General features: G+C 45.4%; 1 protein-coding gene across 6 annotated transcripts in view; it reads left to right on the top strand.

Moving 5' to 3' along the window:
* Positions 1–17,948, top strand: part of STIM1 (stromal interaction molecule 1) — a 201,827-nt gene that overhangs the window by 181,027 nt on the left and 2,852 nt on the right. Inside the window, exons 7-13 of one of the 6 annotated variants that reach the window (XM_040258681.1) lie at positions 5,702–5,879; positions 10,041–10,208; positions 10,708–10,808; positions 11,102–11,337; positions 12,519–12,611; positions 14,414–14,480; positions 16,609–16,645. In XM_040258681.1, coding sequence (XP_040114615.1) covers positions 5,702–5,879; positions 10,041–10,208; positions 10,708–10,808; positions 11,102–11,337; positions 12,519–12,611; positions 14,414–14,480; positions 16,609–16,645 — 880 coding nt within the window. Of the gene's footprint in view, positions 1–5,701; positions 5,880–10,040; positions 10,209–10,707; positions 10,809–11,101; positions 11,338–12,518; positions 12,612–14,413; positions 14,778–16,608; positions 16,646–17,948 lie in introns of all 6 variants that reach the window. The other 5 variants (XM_040258679.1, XM_040258683.1, XM_040258677.1 and 2 more) reach the window with 5 other exon arrangements.

The raw sequence follows: 17,948 nt of genomic DNA, 5'->3' as shown, positions 1-17,948 counted from the left end.
TTCCTGGCTACTTTGCTGGGCCCCTTGTTCCTGGGCCCTTTTCCAACTGGGGGCTAAATGCTGCTATGTGGGCAGTCCCCATTCTTCATTTGTCTGAAAAACATGTACTGTTTTCATTCCAAAGGCAAAGAATCTAGGCAGGAGGCATTCCAAGTTTGGGGATAAAACTAAACTAAAAGCCCTCCCTGCTCCCCAAGGTCTCCAGAGCTAACTGGCCACTGTGGCACTTTGAGAAACGAATGCACACCCCTCCCAACCCAAGACAGTCTTACACCTGTGCACACACATATCCTCCTCTGACACAGGGGCCCATGTGCTTCTTTGTGCCTCCTTACTTTGGCAGGCCTACACTGCCAGTCACCAAAGAGCTTTTTCCAGAGTTCCTGATGCTTTAGGTGAGTAAATGTAATGCTACATGTGCATTCTAGTTAAGATTTCACTGGGTTTCAAGATAATTCTTTGAGGCAGGCAGGAATTTTGAGTCCCACTTAAAAAGGAAGAAACAGGCCTGGTCCAGGGAACAGACTTGTCCACAGTCACACAGCTGCGTAGATCCGAGCTGTGGTCAGACTGCCTGCTTTTCTTACTTCTGATGGTAACTGATTGCCGCCTTCAAAATGCTCAGTCTTCTGTGAAAGAGACGAGGTGGGCCCAGGCTTGATTTTACATTTATTAGCTCATTTCTTCACCCAGTAGTATTTATTGATCTTCATCTCTATTACATCCAAAATGGATCAGTTTTGATTCTACTTTAAAGGAACTCCCTATTGTATGAAGAAGACAGGCATATCATAGACTTTTCAGAAGAGGCTGCTTTAAGAGAGGATAATATTTCAGTGAAGAATTGAATCTCTAATTTCAAGCAGTTGAGTCATGGGAGAGTACAATAAAGGAGGATATTCAGGGCAAGGAGATTGTGCTGGAAATGGCGCCCCGACCTGTTTTTAGCTGTGCACATAGCGCCACCTGCTGAATGCCTCGATGAGGTTCAGTTCCTTTTCACTCCAGGGACAAAGTGCACAGAAGGCTGCAATTTGTCAGCAGAAAGCTTGCAGCTTAGGCATTTTTCCTCTTCCCTCCTTATTGGTTCACCACATCTTTTGAGGCTTCAGTCATTGACAGATCTGGACTTGGGATTTTTTTAGAGGTTCAGTTCTGTTGCTGCCTCTTCCGTTTACCTGCGTAATTGACTCCGCTGAGTTAATTAAGTCAGTGCTCTTTTCTGTAGTCCCTACTTGTTCTGCAGCCTGTCTTCTCTCTTCTGCACCTCAAGTCTAAGCCATATATCACTTGTTTTCTTCCTCTTCCTTTCCCCTCTTACCCTGTAATATAGTGATTCCTACTAAGGTAGGAAGACCTGACAGTAGCTAAGTCCTTTCCCTCTTCCAGGGAGACCAGCTGATGCTTATTCTTTCTTCTAGGTTTAACCCAGGCCTCACCTTCCCCTACTCCTTTCAGGCAGAGTTGATCACCCCATCCTTTGGGCCTACCCAACACTTTATTTCTCTATTACAGAACTTACCACACTGTGTGCACCTATCCGTTTACTTGTCTATATTGGACTAGGCCATGAGCACCTCAGTGGCAGGGGCAGTCTTCTCACTCATCTCCATATATCTAGGAGTCACACAGGGCTTGGCATTTAGTAGACACCTTAAAGTACTAGGTGAAGGAATAGGTGAAGGGATGAATGAATGAATAAACATAGATATGTAGTGCAAAGAAAGGGAAGAAGGAAAGAAGCTTAGCTGGATGGATGAAGGGTTTTGTCAGTAAACAGAGGGAATGTATGGGTGGGTCCAAGGGCATATTTTCATTATAAGTGGTGCCCTTGAGAAGGAATGTGCTTAGGAAGGGAACTTATGGTCAGGGGCATGAGGGGCTCCCCCAAATCCTGCCCAGCCCCTTTAGCATGAATTTCATATTTCTGTGCTTTTGGGATTTAGGTACTCAGGAGTCCAAGAGGTACAGCTCAATAGTTCCCTTCTCATCTTCCTTAAATCTCCCCATGACCACCCCCCCCCCCCAGCATATTTCACCATCAAGCTTTCCCTGGGTCTTTGGTCTGTGTTTCAGGGTATTCTACATTGATTGTACCTTCCAGATACCTTGATATAAGGGTAATAAATGTGCAATTTGAACACATAAAGATTAGAATTCTGGTCTCAATTCTGTCTGCCATTTGTTCCCTTTCCTAAGCCTTTGTGTCCATACCTGTCCCAGGCTGATAATTGTACAATATATCATTATCTGCAGAGAGGACAAATGTGGAAGACCTTGTAAACTAGTAATTGTTATGATCTGAGTATGTGAGATATCTTGTTGTTGTTTAATCAGTAAGTTGTATCTGACTCTTTGGGACCCCATGGACTGCAGCACTCTAGGCTCTCTTGTCCTTCACTGTCTCCCCGACACCTTAGAAGGAAGGATTCAGATACCCCGGAACCTTGGCTTCACAGCCTTTGTTACTGGCAGCGGAATGATGGTACAAATAAGTAGGGTAATGACGGTCCAAATAAGTAGGGTAATGACATGGTTGCTGTTGGTCCTGAGCTGCCTCACCAGGGCCAGGCAGGTGGCAGGGTCAGTTCAGTTCAGTACAGTCACTCAGTCGTGTCCGACTCTTTGCGACCCCATAAATCACAGAATGCCAAGCCTCCCTGTTCATCACCATGACTCTTTGCGACCCCATGAATCGCAGCATGCCAGGCCTCCCTGTTCATCACCATCTCCCAGAGTTCACTCAGACTCACATCCATCAAGTCCATGATGCCATCCAGCCATCTCATCCTCTGTTGTCCCCTTCTCCTCCTGCCCCCAATCCCTCCCAGCATCAGAGTCTTTTCCAATGAGTCAACTCTTCTCATGAGGTGGCCAAAGTACAGGAGCTTCAGCTTTAGCATCATTCCTTCCAAGGAAATCCCAGGGTTGATCTCCTTCAGAATGGACTGGTTGGATCTTCTTGCAGTCCAAGGGACTCTCAAGAGTCTTCTCCAACACCACAGTTCAAAAGCATCAATTCTTCGGCACTCAGCCTTCTTCACAGTTCAACTCTCACATCCATACATGACCACAGGAAAAACCATAGCCTTGACTAGACGGACCTTAGTCGGCAAAGTAATGTCTCTGCTTTTGAATATACTATCTAGGTTGGTCATAACTTTTCTTCCAAGGAGTAAGCATCTTTTAATTTCATGGCTGCAGTCACCATCTGCAGTGATTTTGGAGCCCCCAAAAATGAAATCTGACATTGTTTCCATTGTTTCTCCATCTATTTCCCATGAAGTGATGGGACCAGATGCCATGATCTTCGTTTTCTGAATGTTGAGCTTTAAGCCAACTTTTTCACTCTGCTCTTTCACTTTCATCAAGAGGCTTTTTAGCTCCTCTTCACTTTCTGCCATAAGGGTGGTGTTATCTGCATATCTGAGGTTATTGATATTTCTCCCTGCAATCTTGATTCCAGCTTGTGTTTCTTCCAGTCCAGCGTTTCTCATGATGTACTCTGCATAGAAGTTAAATAAGCAGGGTGACCATATACAGCCTTGACGTACTCCTTTTCCTATTTGGAACCAGTCTGTTGTTCCATGTCCAGTTCTCACTGTTGCTTCCTGACCTGCATACAGATTTCTCAAGAGGCAGGTCAGGTGGTCTGGTATTCCCATCTCTTTCAGAATTTTCCACAGTTTATTGTGATCCACACAGTCAAAGGCTTTGGCATAGTCAAAAAAGCAGAAATAGATGTTTTTCTGGAACTCTCTTGCTTTTTCCATGATCCAGTGGATGTTGACAATTTGATCTCTGGTTCCTCTGCCTTTTCTAAAACCAGCTTGAACATCAGGGAGTTCATGGTTCACGTATTGCTGAAGCCTGGCTTGGAGAATTTTAAGCATTACTTTACTAGCATGTGAGATGAGTGCAATTGTGTGGTAGTTTGAGCATTCTTTGGTATTTCCTTTCTTTGGAATTGGAATGAAAACTGACCTTTTCGAGTCCTGTGGCCACTGCTGAGTTTTCCAAATTTGCTGGCATATTGAGTGCAACCCTTTCACAGTGTCATCTTTCAGGATTTGAAACAGCTCCACTGGAATTCCATCACCTTCACTAGCTTTGTTCATATTGATGCTTTCTAAGGCCGTCTTGACTTCACTTTCCAAGATGTCTGGCTCTAGATTAGTGATCACATCATGATTATCTGGGTCGTGAAGATCTTTTTTATACAGTTCTTCTGTGTATTCTTGCCACCTCTTCTTAATATCTTCTGCTTCTGTTAGGTCCATACCATTTCTGTCCTTTATCGAGCCCATCTTTGCATGAAATGTTCCCTTGGTATCTCTAATTTTCTTGAAGAGATCTCTAGTCTTTCCCATTCTGTTGTTTTCCTCTATTTGTTTGCATTGATCTGTGAGAAGGCTTTCTTATCTCTTCTTGCTGTTCTTTGGAACTCTGCATTCAGATGCTTATATCTTTCCTTTTCTACTTTGTTTTTCACCTCTCTTCTTTTCACAGCTATTTATAAGGCCTCCCCAGACAGCCATTTTGCTTTTTTACATTTCTTTTCCACGGGGATGGTCTTGATCCCTGTCTCCTGTACAGTGTCACGAACCTCATTCCATAGTTCATCAGGCACTCTATCTATCAGATCTAGGCCCTTAAATCTATTTCTCACTTCCACTGTATGATCATAAGGGATTTGATTTAGGTCATACCTGAATGGTTTAGCGGTTTTCCCTACTTTCTTCAATTTAAGTCTGAATTTGGTAATAAGGAGTTCATGATCTGAGCCACAGTCAGCTCCTGGTCTTGTTTTTGTTGACTGTATAGAGCTTCTCCATCTTTGGCTGCATAGAATATAATCAATCTGATTTCAGTGTTGACCATCTGGTGATGTCCATGTGTAGAGTCTTCTCTTGTGTTGTTGGAAGAGGGTGTTTGCTGTGACCAGTGCCTTTTTTTGGCAAAACTCTATTAGTCTTTGCCCTGCTTCATTCCGTACTCCAAGGCCAAATTTGCCTGTTACTCCAGGTATTTCTTGACTTCCTACTTTTGCATTCCAGTCCCCTATAATGAAAAGGACATCTTTTTTGGGTGTTAGTTCTAAAAGGTCTTGTAGGTCTTCATAAAACCGTTCAACTTCAGCTTCTTCAGTGTTACTGGTTGGGGCACAGACTTGGATAACTGTGATATTGAATGGTTTGCCTTGGAGATGAACAGAGATCATTCTGTCGTTTTTGAGATTGCATCCAAGTACTGCATTTCGGACTCTATTGTTGACCATGATGGCTACTCCATTTCTTCTGAGGGATTCCTGCCCGCAGTAGTGGATATAATGGTCATTTGAGTTAAATTCACCCATTTCAGTCCATTTTAGTGCGCTGATTCCTAGAATGTCGACGTTCACCCTTGCCATCTCTTGTTTGACCGCTTCCAATTTGCCTTGATTCAGGGACCTGACATTCCAGGTTCCTATGCAATATTGTTCTTTACAGCATCGGATCTTGCTTCTATCACCAGTCACATCCACAACTGGGTAATATTTTTGCTTTGGCTCCATCCTTTCATTCTTTCTGGAGTTATTTCTCCACTGATCTCCAGTATTCTGAGTGCTGGAGGCTTCATCTTCCTCTTGATGCCATGCCCTGTGGCAAGCTGGCGGGCACTGCCTGGCCTGGCCTCCTCCAGCTCCCTGCGTTGTCTCCAGGCTGCACAAAGCCCAGGAGGAGCACCGCACAGTGGAGGTCGAAAAGGTGCACCTGGAGAAGAAGCTGCGCGACGAGATCAACCTTGCCAAGCAGGAAGCCCAGAGGCTGAAGGAGCTGCGGGAGGGCACGGAGAATGAGCGGAGCCGCCAGAAATATGCCGAGGAGGAGCTGGAGCAGGTAGGAGAGTCTACAGTCCTGAGGCGCTGGGGTCAAAGGGCAGGAGCCAAGGGTCTGGCCAAGAGTAATGGAAAAGTTGCAGAAAGGATCACTGCGGTTGTGAAAGCACAGTGAATAACAGGTGATAAGTTATTCTGTCCCTTTTTAGTTGAGGTATTTACATACACAGATCGTAAGTATACAGCTTGTACCTGTGTCACCACCATGCACATCAAGGTACAGAATCTCGTAAGCACTCAGAGGGCTCACTTCTGCTTCCCCTTTCTCCCTGTCAATACTCCACCCGGAAGGTAACTACAGTCGTAACCTCTAAACCAGATTAGTTTCACCTGATTTTTAACATCATGTAAATAGCATTATACAGTATGCATTCTTTTGTGTTTGGTTTCTTTAATTGAACATTATATCTGTGAAAGGCAACCATGTTATTGCATGTAGTGATAATCAGTTTATTTCTGTTGCTGAGTGTTAATCCCTTGTATGGATATACTATAAATTATTTATCCATTCTCCTATTGATAGACATTTGGGTTGTTTGCAAGTTTGTTTTCTTTTAAGACTTCTTTGTGGGCATCACTTATTTCTTTTGGATATGTAACAGGGCATTCATATATTTGTTTTGAGAAATTGGTGATTTTCCAGAATGATTGTACCAATCTGTACAGCCACTAGTGATAGTGTGAGAGTTCTACTTGAGCTATAGTACAACTGAGTATTTTTAGGCATTTTCATTTTATACATTATGATGTGGATGTAATAGTATCTTATTGTGATTTTAATTTTAATTTTCCTATTGACCAATAATATTGAATACCTTTTCATAAATGTATTGATGACTTTATTTGGGAATCTTCTAATTTAAAAAATTGGGATTCAGTTAAAAACATTTCCTAACTTCCATTGTGATTTCTTTTTGACCCATGGTTATTTAAGTGTGTTGCCTAATTTTCAAATACTTGGGGACTTTTCTGTTTATCTTTCTCATTGATTTCCAGTTTAACTTTGCTGTGTTCAAAGAACATGTGCTTTGACCACAGGGTCCAGTCCTTTCAAATATGTTGAAACTTGGATGATGTAAGCAGACTATAGAAAACAACTAAAAGGCAAAGAGTGTCAGACTGGATAAAAACCAAAACCCAACTATATGCTGTTTACAACAGATATGCTTTAGAAATAAGGATACAAAATAGTTAAAAGTAAAAAGATGAGAAAAGATATTAATATATGATAAATACTAAGGAAAATAAAGCAGGGGTAGCTATGTTTATGTCAGACAAAATAGACTTAGAGAAAAAAGTATTACTAGAGACAAAAATGGACATTTCATGTACGATAAATGTGTGAACTAAACAGTAAAATATAACAACCTTTAATTTGGATACACCTAATAATATAGTTTAAAATATGTGTGTGCGTGTATATATATATATATGTGTGTGTGTGTGTGTATATATATATATATATATAAAGCAAAAGTTAAGAAAAACTAACAGGATAATAGACAAATTTCATAATCAAAGTTAGAGATTTTTAGCATCCCCCTCCCAATAATAAGCAGCCAAAAGCATCAGTAAGGATATAAAAATTTAAACATGACTGATCAATGTGACCTCATTGCTGCGTATAGAGCATTTTACCCAGCAACCGCAGAACACACATTCACTGTGGTGTTGACATGTTGCTTCTGCTCCATTCTCGCCTCTCCTTCTGGGTATCCAATATTTATGTTAGACCTTTTAACTCTATTCCACATGTCTCTTATGCTTAGTTCTGTTCTTTTTTTCCCTCCCTCTGTGCTTTGGTTTGGTTATTTTATTTTAATCTGTCTTTGAGTTCCCTAATCCTGTATTTTGCCAAGAACATTGTGGTATTTAGCTCATACAGTGGAATCCTACTCTCAGATAATGTATTTTTCTAGAATGCCCATTTTACTCTTTTATTGATTTTGTTCCCTGTCCAGAATTTTCCCATATTTTTCTTTAACATTTTAGTCATAGTTGTCTTAAAGTCCTTGACGGGTAACTCTTAACATCTGGATCATTTGTGAGACCGCTTGTTTTTCCTCTTGATTATTACTTCTATTGCCTGCCTCTTCTCATGTCTAGTAATTTAGTAAATGCTGGATAGTGTACATAAAGAGTCTTAAAGGCCACAGTTGATTTTCATCTTCTGTCAGATACAGAGTTTGGGTAGGCATGCTGGGTGAGGATCTGGTCATCTCAAGCCAATGAGAGACTGAAGTGTGTCGGAACTGGGTCGTAGTTTAGTAAGAGTTGGTCCAAGCCTCAATTGTCCCTGTTTCTCAGGCATTCTGCTTTCTGACTTTTTATTGAGATCTGGTGAATTTATTTCTTCCCAGTCCTGAATGACTGTGAGATTCTTTCTGTCCCTTGGACATTTTTAAGTTAGCTCTTTGGCCTCCTACTCCTCACAGCTTTGACGTTTTGCAGCTCTCTTGAGGAGAGGACTGGCTGGGTGCTTGAGTCAGGTCCCTTCTTTCTTGCAATGCCTTGTCTCCTAAGCATTGTGATATTATGGGAGATTTTAGTCCACTCTTTGGCCTAGCTACCTATTCTCTTGCACAGCCCCAGAGTGCAGTAAATGCTCAATAAAGAAAATGGATGTGTCTGTCTCTATCTCTTTACCTGTGATCCCCCTGTTCCCTGTTTTGTAATTGTTTCTCTCATTACACAGTTTTTGAGCGTGTTTGACCAGCCCTTTCATGTGCCTCCCCAACTGTCATACTTCCTTCTACTTGCTCTCTCTTCTCTCTCCATTCTCCCTTTAGCTGATCCCAATCCTTCAACTGCTTTTAATGTGGAACTTGATCCTACATTTCCAGACTCAGTGTATTAGTCGCTGAGGTGTCTGTTCCTCATTTTAAATCTATAAAGCCAGGAGTGGGCTATTTTGTAGTTTCCTTTTCAAGGAACAAAAACCCAGTGAAGCTTGGTCCTCTCATGGGCTCTCAGAGGAATGAAGGTGTTCTGTCCTTAGCTAAGGCCCTCCTGGTCTATATTAGGCTCAGGGGCGGACCCCAGACCTGCTGTGGGATACTTCCCCATGGGCTAAAGTTGGACAGTAGACAGCTCTCAATCCCCTTTCTCTGGGATTCTGAACAGTGAAAAGTCAGTGTTCAGATGGGGGATCTGGGAATTGTTTATATTGGTAGCCTGGGTGAGATAGAAGGAATTCAGCATAGATAATGGGTTCTGTATGTACAGTATTTTCCAGACCTTTCATATTTAAGTGCTTTGTGGCCAACTGCTTCATTTTATGCTTCTTGCTTAGAAGTCAGTGAAGAGATGTCTGCTTATACACATTGGTCCTTTCTGATCTTGGCCTCTGTTGGCAATACCCATGTTAGGTGTAAGCTTGCTTGTTTTCTTGCCTTGTAGGGAGTGCCCATTACAGCCTACCCACCCTGATCAATGAGGGAATCACAAAGTCTCTGGGCTAGAGGAGCCTTTGGAGAGTGTTCAGGCCAGTTGCCCCCTGGAGTAGCAATCATTTTGAAGGTCTTTCTGACATGAGCTCTTTCCATACCCCTCAGGATGGGGAGCTCACTCTCTCCTGAGATCATCACTTTGCTTACAGTTTGGATTTGCCTGGGACAAGGCCTTACACCAAGCGAGATCTGCTTTAGGAAGCACATGGTCACACAGCCAGTTGAGTGACAGCCCAGGGACCAGGTCAGATTTCCAGACTCCCACCCAAGTGCTTTTCTTGCCACATTGTGAGGGCTTGGGTCCAAGAATAGACCCCAGCTCTCAGAAAGAAGAGGATTCACTGAGATAACCTGTACCTCATGAGAGCAGGGAAAATTGCTGAGATTGGCTGTATGACCAGGAGAAGTGACTAATATGTGAGAAAAGAATCCTCTAGTCTGGCAGCAAAAAATAAATAAATAAAAGAAAGAAAGAAAAAGTCTCCATTTGACTTCTGGTTGACACTACTAAATGTTGACCTTGAGTAGGTTACTTTCCTTCTCCAAGCTTGGTTTCTTATATATAAGATACAGAAAATAATCCTTGCCCTTTCTCCCTCTTGTGAGAGTGGTGAAGCTTAGATGAGATGGAAGAAAAGAAGGCTGATGTATCATATGGAGGCATTGGAGAGGGCCTTGGTAATAGTAAGGACTCGTATCCTCTTGGCTCACAGGTACGGGAGGCCTTGAGGAAAGCAGAGAAGGAGCTGGAATCACATAGCTCATGGTATGCTCCAGAGGCCCTTCAGAAGTGGCTGCAGCTGACCCATGAGGTGGAGGTGCAGTACTACAACATCAAGAAGCAAAATGCCGAGAAGCAGCTGCTGGTGGCCAAGGAGGGGGTGAGACCTGCTCTCCTGCTGCGCTCTTCTCTCCTCCTTGCCCCACCCCCTCACTTGCCCTTTTTCCTCCTCTCTGCCTCTCTATATCCCTCTGTTGGACAAAGAGACATCCTGGTGTTGGGTTTTGTTTCTTTTCCTGATGCACAGTTTCTAATAATGTCCTCAAGCTTCTGGAGAAGGGTGCAGGGCTACTCCCACCTGCCTTCTGGGAAAGGTGAAGTGGAGGCAGGTAGAGGGAAGTCTCTGCTGGCCCCAGACTGACACAGGGACAGACTCCTGGAGTCAGGATCCCTCGGCTCCTCTCATTGCTTCTGTTTTCTTTCTTTCCCTACTCTTTCCTCTCCCATTGGCTTCCATTTTTCTTTCCCATATTCTCTTCCTTTTTCTCATGCCGCCTAAACTGTGCTAGGAGGAGGGGGAGCCAGCCACAAAATAACGTTTTTCATTTTTCCAACCTCTACTCCCTGCTCTTTTTAAGCTGAGGGCCTCATCTTTGCAGGCTGAGAAGATAAAAAAGAAGAGAAACACACTCTTTGGCACCTTCCACGTGGCCCACAGCTCTTCCCTGGATGATGTGGATCACAAAATCTTAACAGCTAAGTAAGTTACACCTGCTGCCCAGCTCTGGCGATGTCCATCCCATCCTCAGAGTTGGAGGGTGTCCAGGGCCTCCAGTCCTGATTCTGTTTCTTCACTGGAAGAGGTACAGCTCTGGTCTCCTGCCTCAGCCCTTAACTACCTCCCACACTGCTCTTAAGTCTATGATTTAAGTGTGCTTCTTACATACACATACTGCCCCCTGCCCCTGCAACTTGTTCCTCTGAGAAGATGCCTCCTTGCTCCTGGGGCTTAGGCCCAGCCCATGCCTCCCATTTTCTTTCTTCTCTCTTCAGGCAAGCTCTGAGCGAGGTGACAGCAGCGCTGAGGGAGCGCCTGCACCGCTGGCAGCAGATTGAGATCCTCTGTGGCTTCCAGATTGTCAATAACCCTGGCATCCATTCCCTGGTGGCTGCCCTCAACATAGACCCCAGCTGGATGGGTAGCACGCGCCCCAACCCCGCCCACTTCATCATGACTGACGACGTGGATGACATGGACGAGGAGATTGTGTCACCCTTGTCCATGCAGTGTAGGTGACCTCTTGGGTAGGGATGAGGGACGGAGGCTTTGATGTGCAGATCGAGAAGTCTGCTGGTCTCTGCCGTGCTTAAGCTGGATGTGGGGCAGAAGCCAAGACAATTTAACTCATTACCTTGGTTCGTAAAGCACAACCTGCACCAAGGCATTCCTTTGCAGTTGTCCTGTTAGTGGTCTTCCCTTGCTGTATGCTCTATCCGCCCTGTGGGTCTATGGTGTTAAGTGTGTCTCCCTCCCTCTTTGTGTTTTTTTAATCCTTTTATTCTCCTTTCCCCCCTTCCATTCCTATCTACCTTTATAAAAATAACCTCCTTTAGTGATTCGTAACATAAAAATGGCATTCATTTTGACTGTTGCTTTTACTTGTTTTAATTTTATATTCCTTATTTTTAATTGCTAAGTAGATAAATGATGTCTCTCTCTATTTTTTCATGTGAGGCCCCAGGAAGCAATAGTCCCTTACGGTGATAAAGCCCCAAATCCTCTAAGCCAAAAAGACATTCTTGTCCATGAGGGATCTCCTGGGATCTCCTGGGATCTCCGGCTTTCCACCTGAACTCGTCCATCCCCGCCTCCCCCCACCTCTGTCCTGGGTCTTCCCTCTCCCCGTTCTCCCTGCGAGTGGTGAGAGCTGAGTAGAGCAGAGTCAGGGGAGACAGCACTCTGTGGGAATTCTTCAGTGAAGGAAGGGACACACCCACTACTGACCCGCTGAATTTTTCTCTGGATCAGAGTCTCTTTTAGATAAACAGAATATACTTTTATGGAAAAGCTCTTGTCCTGGGCCCATATCCCATGCATGCAGGGGGGATGGTGGAAAGCTGGGCTGGGTTAGGGGCTCACTTTGAGATAGCCAGATCTTTAATCAAGCTGGATGTTTTTGTAAGTTTCTTCAGCCATAGTTTGCCTCTGGCCAAGCTTCTTCTTTCTGTGGACTGGTGCCTTGCAAGGCTTTCATTAAAGGCCCAACAAGGTTAAGGTCACGAGCAAGTAGAACTTGATTTTTGACGTATTGCTCTAAAGACTCCTGTGTTCTCCAGGTTGGGAGGGACCTTCATGAGCTCTGAGTCACTCCCCCCTTGCCCCCTGCCCTTCCCTTACCCCACGGGGGCAGGGTGAAGCCCTCGGTGAATCCGATTCTCTTCTCCTTTCGGCCTGGTTGTTGGACCCTAGATGCTGCCTGGCTGATGGGGCGTAGGTTCAGTGACCGCTCTCTCTGCTCAGCATCCGCCGGCTCGGACGATCAGTCCCTCTGGAAATACCCGGGTTTGAGGAGCCCCTTTGGGGCTTTTGTTTTTTCTGACTTTGGGGACTAAACCAGCACTCCCACCCCACGGGCCCCTTCTCCTGCCTGCATCACCCCCTGCCTGTTCCTCTGTTCCCTCACTACAGTCCCTACTAACTTCAGGGAAGGGTTCGGGGGGTGAGAAGAATCAGCCTGCTCAGCTGAGGCCTGGAGAGGGAACAGCCGTGGTGATGGGAGGCTTTGGCTTCTCCTTTCAGCCCAGCTCAACTGATGTCCCAGTGGCCCTTCATCTAGCTGGGCTGAGATGGAAAGAAGGAATGAGAGAGCCTCCTCCTCCTTCCTCTTTCTCTGCTTCCCCTTCTGTCTCTCTTTCTCCATCTCTATTCCACGTTTCCTCTTCCCCTTAAGCCTCTCTTTCACGTCTTGAAAGCCACCAGCCATTTAGAGGCCCTACCTTGCTAGCTCTCCATCACCATGGAATTGTGCTCTCTTCCTGGTGGCCCTTCCAAGGCTTCTGCCATCTGTGTAAGCTGGCCCTTTCTCCCATCTTTAGGGAGAAGGCAGGGAGGCCCACCTATCAGGGCAGAGGAGAAAAAACAAAGGTGTGAATTCCATTTTCAGCTGGATCTAGCAGTGAGCCCAGGAGGGATGCTCTGCACATCTCTAAGTTACCCGGTACCCATATACCCCTTCTCTGGGCACGGCGGCCACCATCTTCTAAGAGCCTGATTTGAAGCATTGATCCAAGAGCTGGTTATTTGTTGTGTAAATGCTTATTAGAGGAAGTTTGGAAAGTAAAAAGAGTCAATGTGGGCTTTAAAAGGCACCTGTAGTTCCCACCATATTTGAGCAGTCTTTTGTTTGTCAATTTTTAAGTAATTTTTTATGTAGTCAAGATAATGATAACCACTGTCATTTACTGAGTGCCATGAACTGTGTCAGGTACTTTAAAATTATTATCTTGAAGCCTCATGACAATTCTGCAGGAATTTATAAATTAGGAATTCAAATGGGGAAGTAAGTTACTCAGGTCACAGCTAGAAATAGAAAGACCTGGTTTCAAACTCTTGTCTTTTGTATTCTATTGCTCAAGGTATTCCTTGTATGTGAAAATCTGTATCCTTTTGTTTCCCCTGAGCATTTTAATAGGCCTTTTTCTGTGTTTTAAAAGTCTTCTCAAGCAGTGCTTTTTTTTGGCTGCACTGCAAGTCTTATGGGATCTTAGTTTCCCAGGGGTTGAACCTGAGTCCTGGTAGTGAAAGTGTCAAGTCCTAACCACTGGACCACCAGGGAATTCCCATAAGTAGCCTTTTTAATAGCTGTATAACTTTCCAGTAACTGGATGTGTTATCATTTTCCTGTCATTCCACCTTTATTTTTGCTTTCATATGATTATTAATAAAGGTGTGATGAACATGTTTATGTATAAATCCTTTTCTGAATTGTGACTATTTCCCGACTTTGGCTTTCTAAAAAGGCTGGTTCTTTGTGCCCTCCCGGAGCTTGCCCCAAACCCCTGTCCTACCCCATCCTGCCTGTGTCCTCCCACTAACTGCCTTACCATCTCCCTTCCTAGTAATGTTGGCCCTAGGTCTCCTTCCATTGGAATTGCCATTGAAATTGACCTGGGCATCTCATTTTCAACTGGCCCCTCCTTTAGGATCCCTGGTGGGAGGTTCTTGGGAGGAGGTGGCCCATTCTCCAGACTGGGGACCGAAGACCCAGAGTGGTCTCCAGCAAGCATCTCTCCACGGGCCAACTTGCTTCCCAGCCAGCCCAGAGCAGGTGGCCCTTCCTCACACTCTCTTCTCTCTCCTTGCAGCTCCCACCCTGCAGAGCAGTGTCCGGCAGCGCCTGACGGAGCCGCAGCATGGCCTGGGGTCTCAGAGGTTGGTAGAGGGCGAGGCTGGCCACTTCTTGACAAGCCGGGTCTCTCTGCGGCGAATGCGCAGCCTTTCATCTGGACAGTCTTTCAGTTCTGAAGGCCTCGGGACCAGCGCTCCACCTGCCTCTGCTTCTTCTTCCTGCTCCTCTGCCGCCACCACCACCACCTCCATCACCACCGTCCATGTCCACCCTGTCTATTACCACCACAGCACTTCCTATTTCCTCCAGATGGAGCCCTACCCTGACCCACCCCCTTCTGACAGCACCGCTGCGATGCCTTGGCACTCAGAGAGCTTGGGGTATCAGCTGTCTCTCTTCTCTCCCTTTCTTCCCATCCATGCCTCTCTGCTGCCTTTACCTTGGCCTTTGCCTGCTGGCTGCTGCTTGGTGGGCTGTGGGGGCTATGGATTGGGGTACCTTCTCCTTGTCCTGTCTTTTCCCAGCCTGGGACCCCTCCTTGAGGTCAGCCTAATGCCCTACACCTTTCTTCCCTTCTCTCTTTGGGGTTTCCTGACTCTAAAAATGAGTAACAGACCCCCTCCCTCACAGTCCTATAGCACTTTGGCCTAAACTTTCACATCCATTATCTCAGTGGAGTCCTCACTTCTTTTATCCCCTCAGCAAACATTTATGGATACCTACTCTCTGCCAGAATGCTGGGCATGAGGATTCATAGATGATAAGATACAATCTCAGCCATCACGAATTATGGTCTGGTCTGGGAGAGGTACATAAATGATTCTGGAACAGTTGATAAGTGCTATGGGGGTGTTGAAGAGGGAATGACTAACAGTGTGAACCTGAGTGGAACGCTTCACAGAAGAGATGACATTTGTGCAAACACCCTGTGTACAGGAAAAGGAGACTGGGTATTCTAGTCAGAGGGAACATGAAGTTCCTTGGAAGTTCATGAGAATCTGATCTATGTGTGGTTAGAACATTGGCTATGTGTTGATGGGACAGGGTAGCAAAGGAGGCTAGAATGATGCAGGGCTCTGAAAGGCTAGGAGCTTGGGCCATTATCCTTCAAGAGATGGAGAACTGCAAAGGGGCTTTTAGTAGGAAGTGAATTGGTCATATTTGCCTTTTAGAGATAACATTTTATAGCCTGTATAAAGGAAAGAGAGAGACTAGAGGAACTTGGAAGTCACTGCAGTGGGCCACCAGGGGAGGTAATGAGGTTTGGGGGTAAAAACAAGAGTGTTAATTTGGTAACTGACTTTGAGGGGTGGAGGAGAAGGAGGCATCTAGGATGATGCCCAGGTTTCTAGCTTGGGTGACAGGAAAACTGTAGTACCCTTCATAAAATTACTCTTCAGAAGGGAGGAGGAAACAGATTTAAGGATTTTGGACAAGCTAGGCTTATGTCAGGCAGGCATAAAAACACTCCTGTTCAGAGAAGGAGTTAAGATTCTGCAGGTTAAGTAATTTTCCCCAGGTCCCAAAGCTAGTTAGGAGCAGAACACAGACTAGGACTTGGCTCTCCATTCCAGGATGCTCTGTAGTTATGTTTGTGCTTCCACAAGGTCTCAGTAAGTGAACTGTATAAGAAGTGATGACAGGCTTTCTCCCACAGCCTGGTCTGGCAGCTGCAGGGACTTGCCCTGCTCACACCTCAAGGTGACAGTCTACGGTAAGAGATAGTAGCCTTGACCCTGCCTGAACAAGCTTAGAGGACCCTCAGAAAGACCATCAGAAAGCACCTGTCATCTCTGAAGTTGTGACCATGGTTTAGTCCTGGCCTCTGAGCTGCAGCTTACCCTGTTGCTTCCTTTTGGTCCTGCGTCACTCTGGATACCAGTCTTTCTAGCTCTGCCCCTTGGACCTCTGGATGGTATCCTTGAAGTCTGTTCCTTTCTCTTTCACAAAAGGACAGCCTTTCCTAGTGTTATCACTCAGCAGAGTTGCTCATTTTCATCCTCATCCTCATTTTCATCCAGAAGCCTATGCAGGGAGACTGCCCTTCCCAGTACAGATGGACAGGATCAAAGTGGTTTGGGGGTACTAGAGGATGCTGTGAGTCTCATGTTCAAAGGCCCAGGTTGAGGGCAGTGGGCGGGGGGAAGGGAAGGAGTACCTGCGTCCACCTGGCCTGTTCACTACTGAATTTTCTTTCACACCATGCGTCAGAGGATCATCTCTAAAGGCAAGCAGGCTCTCTAGTAAGGTTAGTAGCTTGGGACGGGAGCCCCAGGCAGCCCAGCCTTTGGGGAGGGACACCCTTGACCTCAATTGTCTCAGAGGTTCAGGGAGGGAAAGTGAGCTTGCTCAGTGGGCCCTTTCCCTCACATGTCCACCCAGGCTTCCCCCTAGGTTCTTTTCTTGCTTTGGAAGTCTCAGCTTTTGTTGATGATGGAGGCATTGAGGTCTGGAAATTATGACCAAATGGGGTAGTAGGCCAGGAGGAGTGAGTCTGAGTGGACCCCAACCTCTTGACTGCTCTTCCTTCCTTGGCATTGAAAAGGCAGTCTCCTAGAATCCTCACCTCCTAGAAGGCCCCTTGTCCCAGTGTGACTGCTCCCAAGAATTTCCTTGGCACCTTGCTCAGTGGTTCATATCTGTGTGGAAAAGGCAGGCTATGGAGAGAATCATCTTGGGACTTAGAGAAACAAGGACACATTTAGATAGAAGAGGGGGCACCATCAGAAATATGAAAGCAAATGGGAGACACTTGGTTAAATACTAGAGTAGGTGGCTGGAACAGTGTTTGGAATGGAAGTTGGAGCTGAGATTGTTCTCTGCTGTTCCATGTCTCCAGGAAGGTACTGGCCCACAGAGTGGCTGTTTGGTTAATTGTTTCCTACTGAGAATTAAACCTATAATGACTATTAGCCAGCCTCCTGCTTTTGCCTATTTTTGGAGCTTGGTGCCCTCCCTAATTTTTTACCCACAGCCTTCTCCTTTCTAGGTCCTGCTGTGCTGTCCTCTCCCCTCCCACTCATGACCCTTTCCCTTTAGTTTTCTGACATGGATGTTTAAACATTTCCCTTAGCCCTCTCCTCTGCCTCTGCCATGGGGTCTAGGGCCTCTGGGAAAGTGGAAGGATTAAAGGATTGGCAGGGGACTCCTATATCTACCTTTTTGTCTGTAAGGTAGGAGGGGTGGCATCCAGAATTCGTTCATGGTCTTCTTAGGAATAGCCAGTCCTTTAAAGGGTCTCAACTATGCTGGACCACCTCTGTGTGCATGTCCAGTGTGCAGTGCCGTGTCCCCATAGCTCAGCCTTGCAAAGAAGCCTCTTGTGAGTGGCCCATGGAAGGGTCTTCCTGCTTGACTGGCCTCATCATCTTCATTCCCACAATTCTTTCTACATTTTCAAGTGCTTTGCCAACATACTTGGGCCTCTAAACAGTCTTACAAAATAATTGAATTGATGTTATCTTCATTTGGCCAAAATTGAGGACCAGCAAGGTTATATGACTTGTCCAAGGTCACACAGCAAGTCTCAGGCAGAGGTGGAAATTGAAATA

Source organism: Oryx dammah, unplaced genomic scaffold (assembly GCF_014754425.2).
Source record: "Oryx dammah isolate SB20612 unplaced genomic scaffold, SCBI_Odam_1.1 HiC_scaffold_17, whole genome shotgun sequence".
Taxonomy (NCBI): Eukaryota; Metazoa; Chordata; class Mammalia; order Artiodactyla; family Bovidae; genus Oryx; species Oryx dammah.
Note: the sequence above shows the minus strand (reverse complement) of the source record. Positions and strands in the feature narration are given on the sequence as shown.